Genomic DNA, 20,727 nt, shown 5'->3' with positions numbered 1-20,727 from the left:
AATATCGAATAACTTCTTTGTTTCTACCACTTTCCTAAAATTATCCTGCTTAGTTTATTGTGCTAAGAAAATACTGAATATTTGTGCCTTTTTTTTTTTTTTATATAGCACTTGGCACAGTGATATATGTGTTGAATATATTTTATTTGTATTAAGGGAAAAATATGGTTCTAGTATATATTAAAATATATTTTATTTTTTAAAAGTCCTAATTGTTACATTTTATTGCCTCTTGGTGTACATGCACATTCTCCTCAGGACATTTTTCTACCCTGTGGAAGCCACCTGCTGTTGCTTCACTTGTTGTTTGCTTTCTTACTGCACTGATTTTACATATGCTTTGCTTTATATTTATAACCTTATCCCTAGGATTTCTCACATGTGAAATGTTACCTATTCTCATATTCTCTAAATGCCAGCCTTACATCAGCTATGAGCTCACTATCCCCTGATGCCCTTTGTTTCCTCTCTATCTCCTTTCAGTTCTGCTTTGTATCGTTATTGTTCTCCATCTCCCTCCTATTGCTTTCCTTGTGTCTGCCCTGCATCATTATTGCTTATTCATCTTCATCCTATTACTTTATCAGCTGTCTGAGAGGAAAGCTGTCTTTGTGCATGACCTAGTGTTGAGGATTTTTACATTGTGGGAATTAAAAAAACACACAAGTTAAATTGAAATATATGACTTGAGTGGGAACAGTATAGAGCTTCGAAAGTAGGTAGATTATTTCTTTCTGATTGTATGAGAAAGAGATTTTATTTTATTTTTCCAAAAGAACTTTTGTTTTTATTCCTTTACAATTTAGTTTGTAACTTTAATTATAGTTTTACTCCAGCTTTAATTCTGGGGTGATATTGATGTACTTTTCCTTTATTAGGTGTAATTGATTATCATTGCAGGCAAGCTGTGGCATATTTGATGGTCTGTAGTTATTGACAAATTATTTTTGAAATTTTAAGTTTTCCAGAACCTTTCTACAACTATTGATGATAACATGTGTTTTTTAGTTACCATATGTGATATAATATTTACTATAAAAATAGTCCTTTAAAATTTTTAGAAATAGTACTAATCTTAAGTATCTAATATTTCTGTATTTTTTAAAAAGTGATGTATTTTAATAGGTATAAGGAGTTTCATTTGTTCTATTCCCTTGATTTTGCCTTTTAATTTTTTTGTAGGAAGTCTTTTGTTTATTTTATTTGCATAAAACTTTGCCTCATACATATATATAGGCTTGCAAATTTGGTTTTGATTTAGGTGAAGAATTAGGCTTTTTTTTTTATATCTCCAATCCTAGGAAACCAGTTACATAATGGCAAAATTATGGAGTAATTGTGGTAAGAATATGCAATCTAGAGGCTTTGTTTTTCCCCCCTAATTTACATGCATAAAATATCCCTAAAATCATTTAACATTTATTGTTATTTCTAGTTAGGAGACATAAACCTTTCATGCAGAGTTTGTGGAAAAATTTGCCTATCAAAACAAGAATACGTTGTTTTTCCTTTCTTTTGTTCTTTTATATTCCTTAACTCACTGTGCAATTAATTTCAGTTTGTTCAGTGATTATTATCTACAATGTGACTTGGCGCTGCAGGGCATAGTGATGGAGTAACACAGAGAAATCTCAGTTCTCAAGTGTGTAATCCAATCGAGCAGGCAGAACTGAGGGCGAGGACGCCTTTGGAGACGATTAGGAGAAACAGTCTTATAGCTACAAGTGCAGAGGGATGAAAAGGTGCTCGGGATTCTAAATGGAGCAGATTTGAATGAGATCAGATTTATGTTTTCATAACAGGAGCCACTAAGTTGTGTGAAAGGAGAGGGTATTTTATAGGCATATCGTGGGCATTTGTTTTGGATTGAATTCTACTTTAGGTGCCGTGCTTCTTTTTCTGCCTCTCCTGGTTTTATCCCTTTCCTTATTCTAATTCACCTACCGTGTCAAGTGTTACATGTCAGTTCTCTGAAATCATACGAGTTTGCCTGCTCTCTGTGATATAATTGCTCAGTTCTCCAGGAAGAAATGACATTTGACCTTTTATATACATACACAGATTTTCTTTTTTTTTTTTACAGATTCATCACATTTGTGAAATGTACACTTGTGAGATATTTATAAATGAAATCATATTTTTCCTTTGGCTTTCTTATAACTTTGGATATTTGTTTCACTGTTATTTTGTGTGTGTGTGTGTGTGTGTGTGTGTGTGTCCTTTGTAGGTGACAAAAACTAGGCATGGAGAAACGAAGTAGATTGTCCAAGGTTATTAGCAGAGTTGCAACGAAAACCCAAATGTCTTTTCCTTTAGATCAATCGTTTAGGTGATACATATGTATACATTTAAGGTAAAGGGCTCGTTCATTGCAGTCTCTTTCAGTTTTCAGTTTAGCTCCATACCTGATGTTTTCCAATCTTAGTAATTTTTGTAATCTTCAGGATTGTTTTTTGTTTTGTTTTGTTTGTTTGTTTGTGATACCAAGTTCATTTTTTTGCTACTTGTGTGCTGTGGAATTCCTAGGGAGGCAACATTACCATATCCTTATTTGGACCTTATTTCTAGCCTTAGCTTGCAGCATTGCAAGCTGGTATTTCAAATGCCTCTGGACTCTTAGGGAGGGAGTTTGCCAGAAAGTTTTTATCTCTTTTTGTATTTTCTATGTCAGTGTCATTTTACAGTTGTTTGCAGGGTGCTTGCCTGTGGATAGGCTAGCCGAGAACCCTCTGCAGGTGGTGTGTGTGGGTTTAACCCATCTGTTCTTCAGCGCCGCTGTCCAGGGTACTGCACAGATTAGTGTGTTATAGATACGTATATCTTCGCTCCCAAATACAGCCCCCACTGATTTCTTACTGTATCATACAATAGTATCTAATTGCATACTGAATTGGTGATGGCTGTATCTCAGACCTTTTTGTTTGTTTGTTATTGTATCTTGTAAGTTGAGTTTTGGTATTAAAGAGGCATTTTCTTTTTCATTCACTTATTTTGCCTTCTATTTTAAATTTACTGGAATTTTAAAATTAAACTATTAAGTATTCTCCTGATCTTCAGATTTATTGCTCTTATATTTTAGCTTAGATCTATCAAGAGGATATAATTTTATGTTTAATAGGTTTACAAATGTAAAATGTCAATTAAAGCCTAATGGATATATGATATAAGGCTTTTTTTTAAAAATATGAGGCTTTCTTTTTATTGAAAACTATGCCCTGCAATAAAATAATCTAAAGTACTTCTATTTGGCAAAGAATGTCCTCTAACTGATCATATAATTTTTGTGTATTTAATTGGTGAGAATTCATTAAGAATTTTAAAGTATTATTTTAATGACTATAAAATGATTTAAAATGCTAGTTTTGTTTTGTGTACTTAAATGTATAATCAAATGACTAAATTGTTATATATTAACATTTTGATTAATTAGTGTGATTAAGAGAGGGTATTGGGATTCCTGAAATTTCCCAGTTAGCTGAAGGTTTATTCAGATAAACAATGAAATTGCATAGATGAGGATGCTAACATTAGGGGTAGGATTTTTCTGTCAAGCTCTTTTTAGTTACATGAAGTCATAGAAGTTCCATTGTGTATTATTTGGAAGGAGCATTTTATCAGATGTTGAGCACTCATTTCACAATCATGTCATTAGTTGCAGTATTAGTAGACTTGGAAGGAAGTCTCATGGACTTGCAGAGCTAAGCTGGTGAAGCTTTTCTGGAGCCAGTGTTTCTTAGCTGAGCAGTGAGATTTTTCAGCAGAAGGAGGGATGTCAGCTTCTTAGGGGTCCCCAAATGCTGATTGTGACTCAAATGTCACTGAGATGTTGTTCCCTGTTTATCTGTGTGAGGCAGATTTTAGAATGTTGCAAAATGATGAAAATGTGTCTGCATGTGGTATGTATGTATGACAGATACTAGATGGTTGCTTTTTCCTTTCATTAAACATCTAAGTTCTCCCAACTACTAGTTGGCACATAAGGAATAGAAAATCAAATCTGAATAATAAAACTAGCTGTTTTTTCTTCAATAGATGAATAGTTTTTAGTGTTTGGCTATTTTCATGAACTTTCTTGTTTTCTGTCAGTTTGTCTCCTTTGTCAGAATGGTTCCCTGGATTTGTGATTATTAAGAAAGATGATTATTTATATCCGTGTAGATATAACTATAACAGCTACAAGTACTGTAATTGTGATTTTTTTTTCCTTAAAGGAGGAATTCCGAGAACTTCGAGAACAGCCTAGTGATCCTCAAGCTGAACAAGAACTAATCAATAGTATTGAACAAATATATTTTTCTACAGACTCATTTGATATTGTAAAATATGAGCTGGAGGTAAAAAAAATTCATTAAAACCTGTTTAAAGCCCCCCCACCCTGACCCCCTTTTTTCCAATGATTGCATTTGTAAGATTTGAATGCTTTTTAGGTATGTTATATTTTTTGATATCACAATTGGTCTGTAATGACCAATTGTGATTCAGTGAACTGTCTTCATTGTTTCAAGGTGAAACTATTTTTAAAAATCTAAAATTAAGTGCAGGAGCAGAATATTGGTCCAGGAAACATTTCTGTACTTTTGTTTTTTAACTGTTAACATATTGTACAATATGTTAATATGCTGCCTCTATTTTATTTTATGTTAAATATGTTTAGAAAAGCTTTAGGATATAATTGTGTAGTCATGATAAATATCCCTATGCCATAATGTTTACAATATTGGCATTTTAAATTTATAAGAACTTAAAGCCAGAATAGTAAAATTTGTTTTTAGACAAAACCAAACTCAATGTGCATATACGTACTTTACATGCAGTTATACATAAAGGCATTTCCCGTCTCATTCTGAGGCCTCATTCATCAGTTGACTGAGACTGGATTCTAAGCTGGAGTTTCGCACCTACACAGTGGCATACTTTTGATAGTTTCCCATGCTATCCTTTGAAAGACAGTGTATAATCTAGCATGTACTTCCAACAGCTGTCACTGTCACACTGAGGTGCTTAGTTCCTACTCATGGCTCTTCAGGAGGGAATATGCTTTGAATTCTGTCACAGAGAAGTAGGAATATACCTGTGCTGGTAGAGGAGGGAATTCTCCTGTCACAGATCATGAAAGCAGTGTCTCCTAGCACAGGAGTCAGGGTTCCCAATGGTAGTGGGATTTCCTGGAAGTGGGAGGCTGCTGCAGTGGAGATGGTGGGCTGGGCAAGGAGTACCGAGGGTAGGGTGACAAAGATGTGTAGGCTTTTGTGTCCAAAGTCTGCTAGGGCCCGTAGGCGGGTCAGGAGGAATAGACATGATTGAGTTGTGACACTTTTATATGCACAGTTGATAAGTTAGAGGTATACAGGTAAATGACACCAAACTAAACAATTTATTTTACGTTTCTCTAATGGATTTGTTTTTTAGAAGCTCCCTCCTGTTCTCAATTTGCAAGAATTAGAGGAGTACAGAGACAAATTGAAACAACAACAAGCTGCAGTGAGTAAAAAAAACACATTTCTTTGTGACAGAACTGTGAATGAAACACAGCAAAAAGGTGTAATGTTTTCAGGTGTTATGGTTTAAATAATATAGTAAGGTACTAAACAAATTGTACTTAACATGACTTTTTCTCAATTGATACATTTATATTAAAATATAATGCATATTCAGAACTGGAAGTTTTTTCTCTGGATCCTAAATGTGATGAAAGGATTTTGAACTCTTTTTCCCCCCCAGATTACCTTTAGGCTCCTTGTGATGCAAAACTACCCACAGTTTTGTAAGGAGTTTTTGTTTGTTTGTTTGTTTGTTTTTATCTCAGAATAAAGGTTCCCATTTCTTGTTAAAATAGGTCCAAAGAGAATACAGGTGTAGGATTCAGAAAACCTGAATTGTAGTCACTTAGCTTTGGTAAATAAATTTCTTTTGTGTTATTTGTGAAGTGATGGGTTAGACCAGCATTTTCTTTCTTTTTCTTTTTCCTTTTAAAAAAATATATTTTATTGATATTTTACAGAGAGGAAGGGAGAGAGATAGAGAGCTAGAAAAGTCGATGAGAGAGAAACATCGACCAGCTGCCTCTTGCACACCCCCTACCGGGGATGTGCCCACAACCAATGTACATGCCCTTGACCGAAATCGAACCTGGGACCTTTCAATCCGCAGACCGATGCTCTACCACTGAGCCAAACCGGTTTCGGCTAGACCAGCATTTTCTTTAATGCCATGAAATTCTATAATTCTATATTTCCTCACATTAGGCTGAGCTACTTTTATAAAATTCAGTCTATATGTAGTTACTACTATGTTTAAGATTACTCATCTGGAAAATGAAGAAACATGTAACCCATTTCTATAGATTGACATGAGTGCTAATTGTGATAATGTAGGGAAATCACTTAGTACGTTGCTAGCACTCTGCAGAATAATCAACTACATTGCCTATTTTTAAAAAATATGTTTTTATTGATTTCAGACAGAGAGGAAAGCAGACAGAAAAGAGAGAAAGAGAGGGAGAGGGAGAGGGAGAGGGAGAGGGAGAGGGAGAGGGAGAGGGAGAGGGAGAGGGAGAGGGAGAGAGGGAGAGGGAGAGAGAGAGAGAGAGAGAGAGAGAGAGAGAGAGAGAGAGAGAGAGAGAGAGAGAGAGAGAGAGAAACATTAATGTGACAGTGAAATATTGATAGGTTGCCTCTTGCACACCCCCTGCTAGGGACTGAGTCCACAACCCAGACATAAATCCTGATAAAAATGGTGACCTCTTGGTGCATGGGATGACGCTCAACTAACTGCGCCATCCCAGCCAGGGCCACATGGTTATTTATTTATTTATTTATTTATTTATTTATTTATTTATTTAAATAAACCCAATTTGGTAAAATTAGATGGGTTTTTATCTGGGTACATCTATACAAATTCAGATCTATACACATCTATACATATATGTACAAATTCAGATTAAGAAAGCATGAAAAGATTGATGCCATTTATAAGTAAGTGTGTGTGGGAGTAATGTTTCGTTCTCAGTTGGCCTGGGGGAGGGAAATCCATCGTGTTTCCTGAGCAGACATTCAGTAATAACTCCAGCGTGCCCTGCTTTGTGCTAGATTTGGTATCACATAGTGCCATGGTCGGCAAATTCATTAGTCACAGTACAATTGAAATTTCTTTTGAGAGCCAAATTTTTAAAAATTAAACTATACAGGTAGGCACATTGTTATTAACTTAATTAGGTTAGTCCTAAGCTGGCCTTTGCTAAAAACGTGGTATTTTGTGGAAGAGCCACACTCAAGGGGCCAAAGAGCCCCATGTGGCTGACGAACAGCCATTTGCCGACCACTGACACAGTGTAATCTGACCGAGGCCCCTGAAATTGTGAAATAAGAGCCTCATGTTTAAAATCATTATAATTAACTTGCATAGGTTAACATTATTCATGGAATTAGCTCAGAAAACCTGAAATATCTCCATAGCATTCCAAAAAACACATGTTCTCAATTCTTCAGAATGGACCAAAATACCGTTTGTCTTCTTCTGTGGTACAAAAGGATCTGCAGGGTGTAAGGACATTCCTGTTTCCCAAATATTGTCTTCATCTTCATAAGTTTTTTTTTTTATCATAAGATAAAAAAAAAGCTTATTTATCTTAAGAAGTTCATCTTTTAATGCAATTGCTGAACTCTTAAAGATGATTAAACTTTTGTGTATGTTAGTCAAATCAGGTAATGATACCCAACAAGTTATAAGGAACATTTGTTGAGTACTGTGCTCAGTGCTGTATCTCTTTTTATTAATTTTATAGCCAGAGAGATATGTGTGGTCATAGCATACTGTAAAATTTGTAGGAAAGACCTGTAGAATATTCTTGGAAATTTAAAAAATATAAAATGTAATAGTAAGCATGAGTGGTTTTTTTTCTTCTCACTTCCTTTGATGGTATATTCTTATAGGTATCTAGAAAAGTAGCAGATTTAATCCTTGAGAAGCAGCCTGCTTATGTAAAGGTAAAATAATATTTGTTATTTTCAGTAATGAAATTTAAAAAGTGAGTGATTTAGTCCTGAAACTGTTGAAGTATTTTAATTTATTCTTTTGTCTATAGTTTTGTAGCAACATATTTACTGTGTGTGTGTGTGTTTGTGTGTGTGTGTGTGTGTGTGTGTGTGTGTGTGTATATGTGTTCTCATTTGGGGGTATTTGCCAAACTGAAGAAATGAGTTTTTTTTATAAATGATTCTAAAGTAATATCTTAGGTTTTCCAATCTATAGAATAGCCAGTGAAAATTGCTTTTATATTCTTTGTAGCATGTAGATTATTAATAATGAATGCTCAATGGCAATATAACAGTTTCTTTTTAAAACATGATAAAATTGGAATTGTGCAGCAGAATCTGTCTTTTCAGTAGAAAAACCAGAGATTTCATAATCCATTGAAATATCTACTAGTGTTCAGAAGAAAGCATTCATTGTCAAAGCATCTTAGCAAACAGAAATCATATTTGTCATATTCTTGATTACCTTGTGAAATTCTGTTGGGTAGAAACATTTCAGTGGATATATTAGTTTTTATTTATGGCTGTATTAAACAGGTTGGGTCTAAATTTCCTTATAAGCAATACTAACTAAATATTTTGTCATATGTTGTTGTGAAAATCAATTGAAGATTGTCATTTTAAATAATTTTGTTGAAATATATACCAACAGTTTTCAGGTTCAGGTAATTTTTTTGCTTTTTTGTTTTCCAAGCAGGCTTTTCTTAGAAACCTACTAAAGGTTTTGTTAGAATACCATACGAATAGGAAAGAAAAGTAAAATGCCTCAAATAATAACCTGTACCTAATCTTTCCATAGGAACTTGAAAGAGTTACCTCATTACAGACAGGTCTTCAGTTAGCTGCTGTTATCTGCACAAATGGGAGGAGGTATTGCAGTTGATGCTATTTTCTTCTTTAAACTGGAAAACATTTCAAGGAAAACTATGAAACTATCATTGATAGTTGATTTTTTTTATTGTTACTATAATTTCTAGAATACCACTTAGTAACTTTATATATTATGACCCAAAAATTATGCTAAGAAGGTATGTCTTTACACCTGATTATAGCTTAAAAACTTTACTGTTTTTATATTGCTTAGATTAGTGCTTCTCAAACTATGGTGAAGGACCAGTTTTTTTTTTTTTTTTAAATTTCTAACTTGTTACAGGATGTTATTTTTATAAAATGCAATAAAATCAAAGTACTAGGGAAATGGGGGGAAACAAACAAACCAAAGACATACAAAATACAGTCCCAATTATTTATTTATTTATTCATGAAACATAAAATTATTATGTCAATTTTCTCCCTAAATGTTTTTAAATGTTTATTTTCAGTTTCTTTGTACTTTTCTTCTGATGGGCCAGTGACAATTTGAGGATTGGCACTAGTCACCCACCACACTTTGAGTAATGCTGGCTTAGATTGAGCCATTGAATAAATTTGTCCCATAAATTTGTGATAGTAGTCCTAATGCCTAGTTTTAAGAGTAATCAAAGATACTGCCTTATTAGTTACCTATTGTTTTGTGTGGATAATATTTTTTTATGCTAGAAAAATTTAACTATTTATTGTTCTCTTTTTCAGACACTTGAATATTGCAAAAGAAGGTTTTACTCAAGCAAGTTTAGGCCTCCTTGCAAATCAAAGGAAACGTCAGTTGCTGATTGGACTTCTGAAATCTCTGAGGACTATAAAAACATTGGTATATACAGGTTACTTTTTAAAAATTAAAACTTAATTTTATGGTTGAGACAGGTTTTACCTTTGATTTTTTTTTTTTTTTTTCTTCCAGCAAAGAACAGATGTGCGCTTGAGTGAAATGCTAGAGGTAAGTTAATAAGGCTTAGAAATCTGGCCATCTTGATAATATTAAATAGAAAAATTATAGTGAAAAAATTCAGAGGAGCATTTTTCTCAAATTGGTAGATGGTATAAAGAGCCCTTTTAGACATGCAAAGGTACTCGCTCTAGAGCATTTTTCTATTGACATAATGTGCTTCATTTAGAAAATTTATTTGGAGAAATATTTAGTTTGTAGCAACATGGGAATGTGAACGTCAGCATCTTTTGATTGTATTTGCACTCAAATAATAATAAAATTGTATTTTTCCTCTAACGTATAGTGGTAATTTAGGATATATTTCACATATTAGTTATGTTTGCTCTCTCATGTTAATTGGTTTTCTGAGCGAGCTATATGTTTTCTCTTTGATGGTTTCTTAGCATTCTCAGTCTACTTCTGTTACAAGGTTCACAAAAGCCTAATCTTCTGTTTGTGCTTCCCTATTGCCACTGAAGCTCCTTAGGGTAGGAACTTTATCTCAGCATCCCCAGTGATTTGAATTGCATTGTTGAACTTAGATATGGCCTTAAGGAAAGAAAAATTTTAAGGGTTTTCTGTGTAATCACTGTATCACTCCTAAACTGTTATGACTAAACTAGGGTTTGAGACACCCATATGAAAAATTCTTTTGACATTAAATTAATGTTTAGGTGATAAAAATATTCTGAAGCAATTAATGAATATTTTATTTTATTTTTTCCAAATTTGTTTTTAAAAAAAAAATTTATTGATTTCTTGGTGGTAGAACTGTTGAATGCTGTGGTAGAACTGTTGAATGTTGATTAAAGGTAGAGTGCATAATTGTTTTGGAACATTCTGTGTAAACATTACTGAACGAGGAATGTTGATAGTTAAAGAGCACTTTCCCTGTGAAGCAGCTTGTAATCCTATATAGTTTTTATCCACATTTCATGGTCATAGAGGGCAGTGACTGTATATTTGAGGAAACAGAATATTTTTTTCTATGCCTACATTTCAAATGCTTTACTAGGAGGTCTGGACCTACTTGCCTCTCTATTTTATTGTCTGTTAGTGGTATTCTAATCCTTACATAAAAGAAATTAAACTTCTCTGGTTCTGTAACTTTTGGGTAGAGGACGAGCAGATTTCTTTTCTTCAGGGGCTTTAAGAAAAATGTCTCCAGTCTAATGACTTCTGTTGTTATCTTAAGGAGGAAGACTACCCAGGAGCTATTCAGTTGTGCCTGGAATGTCAGAAAGCTGCCAGCACTTTTAAACATTACAGTTGTATAAGGTAAGGTGGTACAGAAATTTTAAAGCTGACTCTGTTGCCTGTTTTTAATGTAGGAATTGTGTTCTAAACAATATTAATAAACATTAAAAATAAATACCAAGTGCTCTGTTCTTTTAGCATTCTTGTTCATAAGTGGGTAGTACAATCAAATTACAGATAATAAATATTAAGGTCTGCAAGATCAGATATGTTTTCTTTTCACCTCACAGACACTCATATTATTTTTAATCTCATTGATTTCATTTTATAGAGAAGTAGAGAAGGATTCATTTAACTCTTCAATCCCCATGGCATCACTTGGGAATTCGTCCTCCTTAACTTTGCCCAGCTTATAAATAGTGAGAGTGTTATTGTAGTTTGTGTTTCAGATCTAGATGGTTCTAGTGTTTGGCTCATCCTGATTTCATAATTTTTGTGGAACTTACTTTTTATCATAGTCATGCTTGTAATATTTAAGTGACTAATGTGTTACACATTTTGTTTAGTTATTTATAAAATGTACATTTGCTACTAGTTTGAACTTTATTAATGGATATTTGGTTGGCTTAAAAAGAAGTTTTTGTATTACTGATGCCAGTACGTTGGGAGGCTTTAATCCCCAGGTGTAATTCCCACCATGGCTCTAAAACCATCACAAATAAACATAACACTGACTAAAATATTGTTCTTGCTAAGCAAAACCAGTTTCAAATTAAATTTATATGTTTCTCCTGTATAGAAATTCTGGCAGATATTCAGTGAGCATGGCTCATTGATGTTTTAGATGTTGATTGCGAGTATTTTAAAAATAAAAAGATTACGGTAGACCAAAACACTAATATACCTTTGAATTGAAATTTTCTTAAATATACTCTGACATCATAGGTCTCTCTGAGTGTAGGGTAAAGGACTAGATATTTCTCTCATAGAGATGCTCTTTAAATATTTATGGTATTTTTTTTCTTTAGGATCATGCATTTTGAAACAACACACTTTTATTGGATTAGGAAATACATAATTGGGAAGTACTGTGATATTTTGGTTTTATTCATTTGAAAAATTTTAAAAGGCCTCTGGGTCCTGGAAAAGAATAGCACAAATTTAGTTCATTATGTGGTGATAAATTCGTTAGAGTGAGCACAGCTTATTTATGAGCAAGTGAACATAATTCAGGCAGTTATATATTTATTGTTTATTATAAAAAAGCCAGGTGCTCTGCTTTGGAATTAATTACATAATGTAAACAATATTATTTCTCGAGAACATAATCTATAAAGAAGGACTTGAACTGAAGAAGGCACAAGTGGGATGGGGCCTTAGGGAGAAGGACGCTGAACACACAGTGGAAGTATTGGGATCTCACTTTCCTTAGGGGTTCAAGATGAAGGAAGACCTGAAGGGAATACAGGAGTTGAGCTAAACAAGATCTGAGGGGTTGTGGATATGAGATTTTAGGTGTCATGACGAAGTTTGTTGCAGAGATGGCAAGCAAAGTGAGGACTGGCTTTATAGCAACAAATAAGTCAGAATTGACCTTGCTGGGGACAGATATGGTTGATGTTTAAGTATAGAATGAGGAAACTTTACTAAGAGGAGAGATGTGCAATTGAAAGGGAGAAACCTGAAAAATTGAAAATGGATGGGAAATAATGAGAGGTTGAAAATAAAATAGAGTACATAATATATTAAGACTTTGCAGGGATTGTAATAGGAATGAATGAGTATGGAAACTTGGTAGAAGGAAATTGAGGGAGTAGGTGACAGGAGTTGACACTTTATTTTCCCCAACAAATAGAAATTTTATTTTAGCTGTGCTAACGTAAATGTCTTATTGGACCAGAATTAGTTATATAAAATGTTTTTGAAATAAATTCTCATTTGTGATTTTTAGAGTTAGCATGAAGTAGCTTCTAAGTACTTTTTAATTAATGTAAATAGTGATATGTGGAGGAGGTGTGATGACAGCTATCTGACCTGGTCAAGTTTTGAAACTGAAAAGATCTGTAATGATGATTTAAATTAACAATTGTATTATTTTAGATAATACAATATATAAGAAATGTGTTATGTTTACATATGTGAGTCATCCAAGTAAAAAGAATAGTTTGTCATATTCTCTGAAAATAGGTTAAAAAAAAAATACAGGCACAAAAATACATTGATGGCCAAGGAATTTATTGCAATGGGTTTCCTGGGAAAACTGGTTGGGTGTGTTTTTAACTTGGTGAGTTAGTGACAACGTCAGGGTGACTCAGTAAGCAGGGGTGCTGGTTGGAGTGGTTTGGTGGAGATGACAGCCCCTCCACCAAGAAGTCTCTCCCCCACATACCAGCACGGTTGCCTTTGTTGGCTTCCATTCATCCTCCCTAACCCAGTCCCCTTTTCCCGTCGCCTCTTATTTCACCCTTTTAATCCTGGTTGGGAGAACATGAGAAGTTTGTTCACTTTGTGTAGATAAATGACATGGGATATACAGGTAGAATAATTTGATATGCCATCAAGTTGAGTCCATGAAAAGGGGAGGTATTTTAATACAATTTCTTTTTATTTTTGCCTTTATTAATAAGATGCACCTTTTTTATTGTACACATTTATTTCCTTTTGCACTTTTTTTTCCTGCTTCTGAATACAATATTGAACCTCTTCTTGGTCTCTTCAGACATGATTCATCAACACTTTATTCCTTTAATTTACCTGGAGCTGTGGAATTTAGCCAAAGCAAAGATTTAGTCTTTGCTTAGACCTTAGTGACTCAGAGTAAAAGATCATTTGACACTCTGGTAATCATGGGAATAGTAATTAATTTATACTTTCATTTTTGTTAACATTTATATTTATTTTCATCTCTGTGGATGACTAGAAAATTATAAAATACATTTCCTTTAGAAATGTCCTTTAAGAAAACTATGATTTAGAGCATTTTTGAATTTTTTTTATTTTATATATCAATCTTTATTGTTCATATTATTACAAAGGTTCCTCATTTCTTCCCCCTTCCACCAGGTTCCCACCCCACCCTCCGCCCCCTCCCCACCCTCCATTGTCCTCATCCATAGGTGCACAGTTTATGTTCAGTCTCTTCCTCCCTCCCTTTCCCCGAGAGCATTTTTGAATTTTGGTGTGATTTTTAAAAAAATACATTGTTGGCAAGTTCATATGTATAGAGAACCTGCTTGTCTACTTCTTAATTTTTCTTGGTAGATTTTATATTCCTCCTTTCTTTCCTAGTCACATTGATCCTTTATTGGAAATAAAATTATTGGTAGAAGGAAGGTACTTGGTAGTCTTAGGAGTAGATTACATGATTTGGAAAGGAGGAAAAACAAACTCACATATTTGTTTTTTTACAAAGAACCATTGATTGTATACCTTGTAAGTCTCAGGTTATATGACTATATAGTTTAAAACATGAAATACCAAGAAATAATTATGTAATCTATTGGTTGAAAAATGAAAGAAAACAGTTCCTTATTTAGTACCTTGTTTCTTCCTTGAAATGTGCTATGTTTCAGCATATTTATTTTTTGTTTCAGCATATTTAATTAAGATACTGTGACACCAGTTTTTTCACTTTTATAACTGACAGGGATCATTTTTATATTATATGACTTTTTTTTTTTTTTTTAGTTGATTGATAGGAGGACATAGAGTTGGTATTTGCTAGGAATAGGAATCAGAGTATGTTTATGTTTAAGTACATCTAAATGAAGCATATAATTACTTTTTAAAAAAATTTATCCAAGTTAGTTTCAAGAACAGTTATTCTTAAAAGTCAGAACTTCTTTATTACTTTCAATTTCATTTGAAGAAACTAGTTGAGTGAACCTGAGCTTATTATGGATTATGCACTGAAAAGTTTGCGTACCATCAGAAATCCTTTGTTGAGTATTGTACTTTAACAGAGACAGATGTACAGTCAGCCCTCCATATCTTTGGGTTCTGCATCTGTGGATTCAACCAACCATGGATCAAAAATATTAGAAAGATGAAAACACCCAGAAAGTACCAAAAAGCAAAATTTGAACTTGCTACACGTTGAGTACTATGCTGAATTCACCCAAATTAAGTGATGTGTAGTCATACCCCTGCTATAGCCTATATGCAAATATGTGATCTGCAACTATTACACCATCCTATATAGAAAATGGTACTATGCAAATCAACTGAATGGCGAACAACTGGTCACTATGATGCTCACTGACCATCAGGGGGCAGACGCTCAACACAGGAGCTGCCCCCTGCTGGTCAGTGCACTTCCACAGGGGGAACACCACTCAGCCAGAAGCTCTGAGCCAAGCTCATGACTGCTGAGTCCAGTGGCAGCACTAAGGATGATTTACCGAGGGGCCTAATCCGTCAGCCAGATATCCCCTGAGGGCTCCTGGACTACGAGTGGGCCCAGGCTGGGTTGAGGGGCACCCCCCCCCACCCCCCCCCCGCAATAACCAGTGAACAAATTTTATGTAATGGGCCTCTAGTATTACATAAGAGATTTGAGCATTCACAGGTGTTTTGTCTGCAGAAGTCCTGAACCAAACCCCCATGGGTATGAAGGAATGCCTGTACTTAATTCTCAGAATCATTACAATAACCCTCTCCTTCCCCCATTATTATAATCTTGGCAGTTGAATGAAAATTATACGTTGTGATACTTCTTTAAATTATAGAATAATGAACACAGCTTTTACGTACAAATGCAGCAGTACTTGGGACTATTCTTTTCCTGTTGCCCTTGATTCCTTTTTAGCAATATGTACCTGCCCTCTCTGCTTGGGCCAAATTATTGATACCGTGCTATTCTGACACTGCCTGCACCCCTTTTTATTTTAACTTGTTTTACTCTGTCTCCTTCCCCCACGCCATACCATTAAAAAAAATAATGTTAAGTAAATCGCATGGCAAAGCATACTGTTTTAAACAAAAGGAAAAGGTAAAGGATTTTCTCTCTATTCCTTTCCTTTCCTATTCCGTGGGGTAAACCACAGCCTATTAATTAATGTTACAGCTGATGAATTTTCCTAATAGTTTTAATTATAAGATAATACATTAAGATATCTTTTTTCTCTGGTTTATGATTGTAAATAGTTGTTTACATTTTTTATAATTTTTTTACATTGTTTTGTCTTATTTTGTTAGTTACCTCAAAGAATTGTTTTGTTATTTTTAAATGGGATACATGGGAGTGTACATTTTTAGATTTTGAAATGATCTTAATTTTGTTCACACACATGATTGATAGAAAAATTATTTTTTTGTTATTTTGCTCAGTTATTTTCTAGCCTCCCATTTTGTAGGATAGCATCATATGCTATTCTCCTCATTTCATCATAAAGGGTCTCTTTCCTTTAGATATTGCTAGAATTTTTCTCTTTTTACTTGATGTTCTAAATTTCACCGGTCGCCTAGAGAAGTCATCTATGTCACACTCTTTACTCCTAGATAATGAGACAAGCATGAAGTTTTATTTAATGTTTATCTGCGTGAGGTGCTGTTACTTGTTACGCCAAGAGCTTTTGCAATTTATTTGTTCTCTAGGAGTTTAAAATAACAGGCAGTTAAAAGGCTGGACTGAGGGATAATATTCCAGTTAAGAGCACAGAGTACACAAACAAAGAGCATCAGAGATGCTCATGCTGTGAATGGCTCACTTCTTATACCCCTGCAGGAATGGAAAATATTGACATGTATCAGAGCGGCAGTGGAAGCGAGGCATCGTTAGCTAAGGCAGCACTGACTGTACGGTCATTCTAAATTAGATTTTATTAAGGTTTCCTCACTAGGGCTTTATTTTTTAGCTTTTACAAGTTGAATCATGATGATGGTTATGATAATACTATTGGAAGCTGTTTTGGCCTTTACTATGTGTCAAGCTCTATGCTAGTCATTTCCTTACTTTTTATATTTAGTATTGATAAAATATTCCTCCAGAGTTGTTGTTATTATCTCTGTTTTATAGATGAGGAATTTATGCTTTGTAAAATAAGTGGCAGAGCCAGGATTTAAGCGTAGGTCTGTTAGAATGCAGAGCTTGTTGCTTTTAACCATTACTGCACCGTGCTACCTAATAATATGTAGCTATTATATACAGTGGGAAGCTCATGGCTAGTAAGCCAGTTTTTATTATTCTGTTTTAGTAATTAATTATATTATTTTCCTAGACCTGTTTCTGCCAGTTGTGTTTGTTACTGTTACTTATGTTAAGTAAGTAAACTAATGAAATGAAGCAGTTGAGTGCAATGGAAAAACAAAGCATATTGTTTGAAAGTTAAGTTGAATGCATTGGATAAACAAACCATAGAGTTAAAAATAAATTTCTCTTTTAATTTATTGAAGATGAGACATCATATAAAAATTGGGGGATATAAAATAACTAAACATGAGTTGGCATTCGGATTGTTTTTCATTTGCCTCTAAATTTCTATTTCATCTTAGAAAAACTGAAACTTGAAATTACACACAATTTATTTGTGATTTGGCTTATATGAGACTTAAGAAGTTAAAACTCAAATCAAATGAAAAGTCAATGACTTTAAGTCAGAAATGACTGAGTGAAGTACATTTAAATACAGTTTTAGTTAAAATGACAATGTACAAGTAAATTCAGGTATATGGTATTCACATGGACATATTATAAAACAAAATATTTCTGTTTTAACTTTGATCAGTTGACCAACCAAAAAGTCTTCCAGTGAATTCTAGCACTGGTTTGGCAAATTTTGTCTTTAAAGGATGTATAATAATATTTTAGGTTTGGTTACAACTATTCAGCCCTGCCCTTGTAGCAGGAAGGCAGCCATAGTTAATATGTAACAAATTCATGTGGCTGTGCTCCAATAAAACTTTATTTAGAAACATAGACTGTTGGCTAGATTTGGATCCTTGGCCTGATCTCTGCTCTAGAATTATAATTCAAGTTTGGATATGTTTTGATATTCTTGATATCTTTACTAACAACGTTGAGCTTTTTTTTTTTTTTTAAATATATATTTTATTGATTTTGTACAGAGGAAGGGAGAGAGATAGAGAGTTAGAAACATCAATGAGAGAGAGTCATCGATCAGCTGGGGATATGCCCGCAACCAAGGTATATGCCCTTGACCGGATCGAACCCGGGACCTTTCAGTCCCCAAGCTGATGCTCTATCCATTGAGCCAAACTGGTTTTGGCAACAACGCTGAGCTTTTATGTGGTGAATGATTGCATTTTGGCTTAGTCAGGGATTTCTTTCTTTCTTTTTTTTTTAAATTTCTTTATTGATTAAGGTATCACATATTTGTCCTCATGCTCCCATTCCCGTCCCAAAACCCTCTGAACAGAGCCAGGACAGAGATCTGCTGGCTAGATTCAAAGTGATCATAGGAGTTATTTCTGTTTATGGTTTGGAGGATCAGTTGGACACTTCATTGTACCCCAGGGTTGTTAGTCTGGCTTCAAAATGTTTAAATCAAAATTTCTCTTGAGGTCTATTGATAAATTCTCTGCCAGCCATGAACAGATTCAAACTGCTGGAATAAATCTGATCTAAAGAGACTGGAATTTCCATGGGCCATGGACATATACTATAATCTCATAAGTATAAATTTTACTCTAACAGTTTTAACACCTTATCTAATCATATTCAAAGATGTGAAAACTGGGTGTTCACAATATAATAGAATCTGGAAACGTAAGAGATGTAACAATCTTTAGAACTAGCCCACTTTTGTATAGGAAACTGAGGCTCAGAGATATTAATAGAGACTAGACTTAAATCACATGCCTCATTAATAGCATAGTGAGGAAAGATCATTAAGAAGCTAATTACCTTCATATCATCTTGTCTTCTTGTATGGTCAGATTTGTACAAAATTTGGATTTATGTGCAATCTTTTTAGGACTTATTTTGCAAGTGTGTGTCCTAGATCAGCAGTACACAGGAACAAAATTAGTTATTTATGGACATGTTATTTCTAATATTTTCTGCAGTGATGGTAAAAATGCCCCCAAAATTGTTTGATTCATTCCATTAAGGTTGTAAATAGCCTTTTAATAGCTTTTAGCCTTCCATCTTAGAACTACTAATTTTTTTTTTTTTTACAATAATGTAGCTTTTATTTACCCAAATGTTTCTGAATAGATCCTTTTAACATACTTTGATTAATTGACTTAAATGACTTGAATTTATGTTTCAAAGTCTGGTGAAAGGCTTCTCTAAAGGCTGTACAGTTAAGATGTCCACTCCTTAATCACATAATTTTTATATATGTATTTATAATTAGTAGTAAATTGTTGTCAAACTGGGGTTGTCACTTTTGAAAGCATTTTTAATAAAACCAAAATGTTTATATATTTTATATATTTAAAATCTTGTTCATATTATTTTCATTACCATGTCTGTATTAACCCTTAAAATTTTTATTTATTTTTCGATTTTAAAGAGAGAGGAAGGGGTGGGAGGGTGGGAAAATAGAGAGGGAGGGAGGGAGGGAGGGAGAGAGGGAGAGAGAGGGAGAGAGAGAGAGAGAGAGAGAGAGAGAGAGAGAGAGAGAGAGAGAGAGATTTATTGTTCCACTTATTTATGCATTCATTGGTTGATTCTTATATGTCCCCTGACTGGGAACCGATCCTGCAACCTTGGCATATTGAGGTGAAGCTCTAACCAACTGACCTACCTGGCCAGGGCTTGTATGAACTCTTAATAGCCAGTATATAGAATTATTGCAAATATAAATAATAGAAGCAACTAACACATCTAGGTTTATAATAACTTTATAAACACTAAAGCCCATTTTTTCAACTTAGAAGATAAAGAAATTATTATTCTCACGTATTAGTAAGTTTAGGTATATTTCTTTTTTCTTCAAGCTCAAAATAATTCCATAAAAGAATATGTTTACAGGTTGTGACCTACTTACTATTCCAGATATTCTAGCTTCTCCAACCTGTGTCTATCTCAGCCTGAGGTGGACTTTTGAGCCCCATGTGATAGAGAAGTAGAACTTGTTTTAGCTCTGCTTCTCTTTTTTTCCCCTCTTGTTAGGGCACCTATAGACACAGTGTTGTTCTTTTTCTTCTAAACCATTTTCCTTTTTTTAGTTTTCTTTATTGAGGTAGAAAGTAGGGGCTAATGGCATGATAATAAAATTTTGCCATTTTGTTTGAATTGCAGATTTGACTCAGCAGATATTTTTTTTTATCTGTTTTGAATCACGTGTGAATTTATTTAGTCATGGGAGGTCACTGGGCAATAAGCCACAGTCTGTGCTTAGAGAGATAGTCACAGATACTCCTCCCTATAACACACACTGTGCTGTGAACATGGGACAAGATGCTGATGTTTTAGGGGGTGGGAAAGGAATTCTTTGTTATTCTAAGGCACTATCATAACTATCCGTTAGGGGTGTTACTTTGGTGCCTTTAACACTCATTTTAATCTTCATTCATTTATTCTTTTTGGAAGTTATCACAGAAATTGTCCCATAATCATATTTTTAAGGAAAATTTCAGTTCTGTCTACAAGAATTCCCTTAACCTATTAATATCTGTGGTGTGGCTATTTTTCAGGCATAAATCCTTGTGCCTTAAGAGTAAAGGTTATTGTCTTCTTATCAAGACGCAAAACTTTCTCAACTTACTGCCAGAAAAGGGGAT

General features: G+C 34.1%; 1 protein-coding gene across 5 annotated transcripts in view; it reads left to right on the top strand.

Moving 5' to 3' along the window:
* The window catches only part of VPS50 (VPS50 subunit of EARP/GARPII complex), a 118,889-nt gene that overhangs the window by 19,006 nt on the left and 79,156 nt on the right, over positions 1–20,727 (top strand). For all 5 annotated transcript variants that reach the window (XR_004986533.2, XR_004986532.2, XR_004986535.2 and 2 more), the window contains exons 3-9: positions 4,212–4,334; positions 5,410–5,481; positions 7,932–7,985; positions 8,833–8,903; positions 9,606–9,723; positions 9,814–9,849; positions 11,036–11,118. Coding sequence is in view for 2 of the 5 variants with exons in the window: in XM_036429418.2 (XP_036285311.1) it covers positions 4,212–4,334; positions 5,410–5,481; positions 7,932–7,985; positions 8,833–8,903; positions 9,606–9,723; positions 9,814–9,849; positions 11,036–11,118 (557 nt within the window). In the remaining 3 variants the exon portion in view is untranslated. The remainder of the gene's footprint in view (positions 1–4,211; positions 4,335–5,409; positions 5,482–7,931; positions 7,986–8,832; positions 8,904–9,605; positions 9,724–9,813; positions 9,850–11,035; positions 11,119–20,727) is intronic.

The sequence above is a fragment of the Pipistrellus kuhlii genome, unplaced genomic scaffold (assembly GCF_014108245.1).
Source record: "Pipistrellus kuhlii isolate mPipKuh1 unplaced genomic scaffold, mPipKuh1.p scaffold_m20_p_10, whole genome shotgun sequence".
In the NCBI taxonomy this organism is placed as follows: domain Eukaryota; kingdom Metazoa; phylum Chordata; class Mammalia; order Chiroptera; family Vespertilionidae; genus Pipistrellus; species Pipistrellus kuhlii.
The sequence above is the reverse complement of the archived record's forward strand: the minus strand, read 5'-3'. Positions and strand labels throughout refer to the sequence as shown.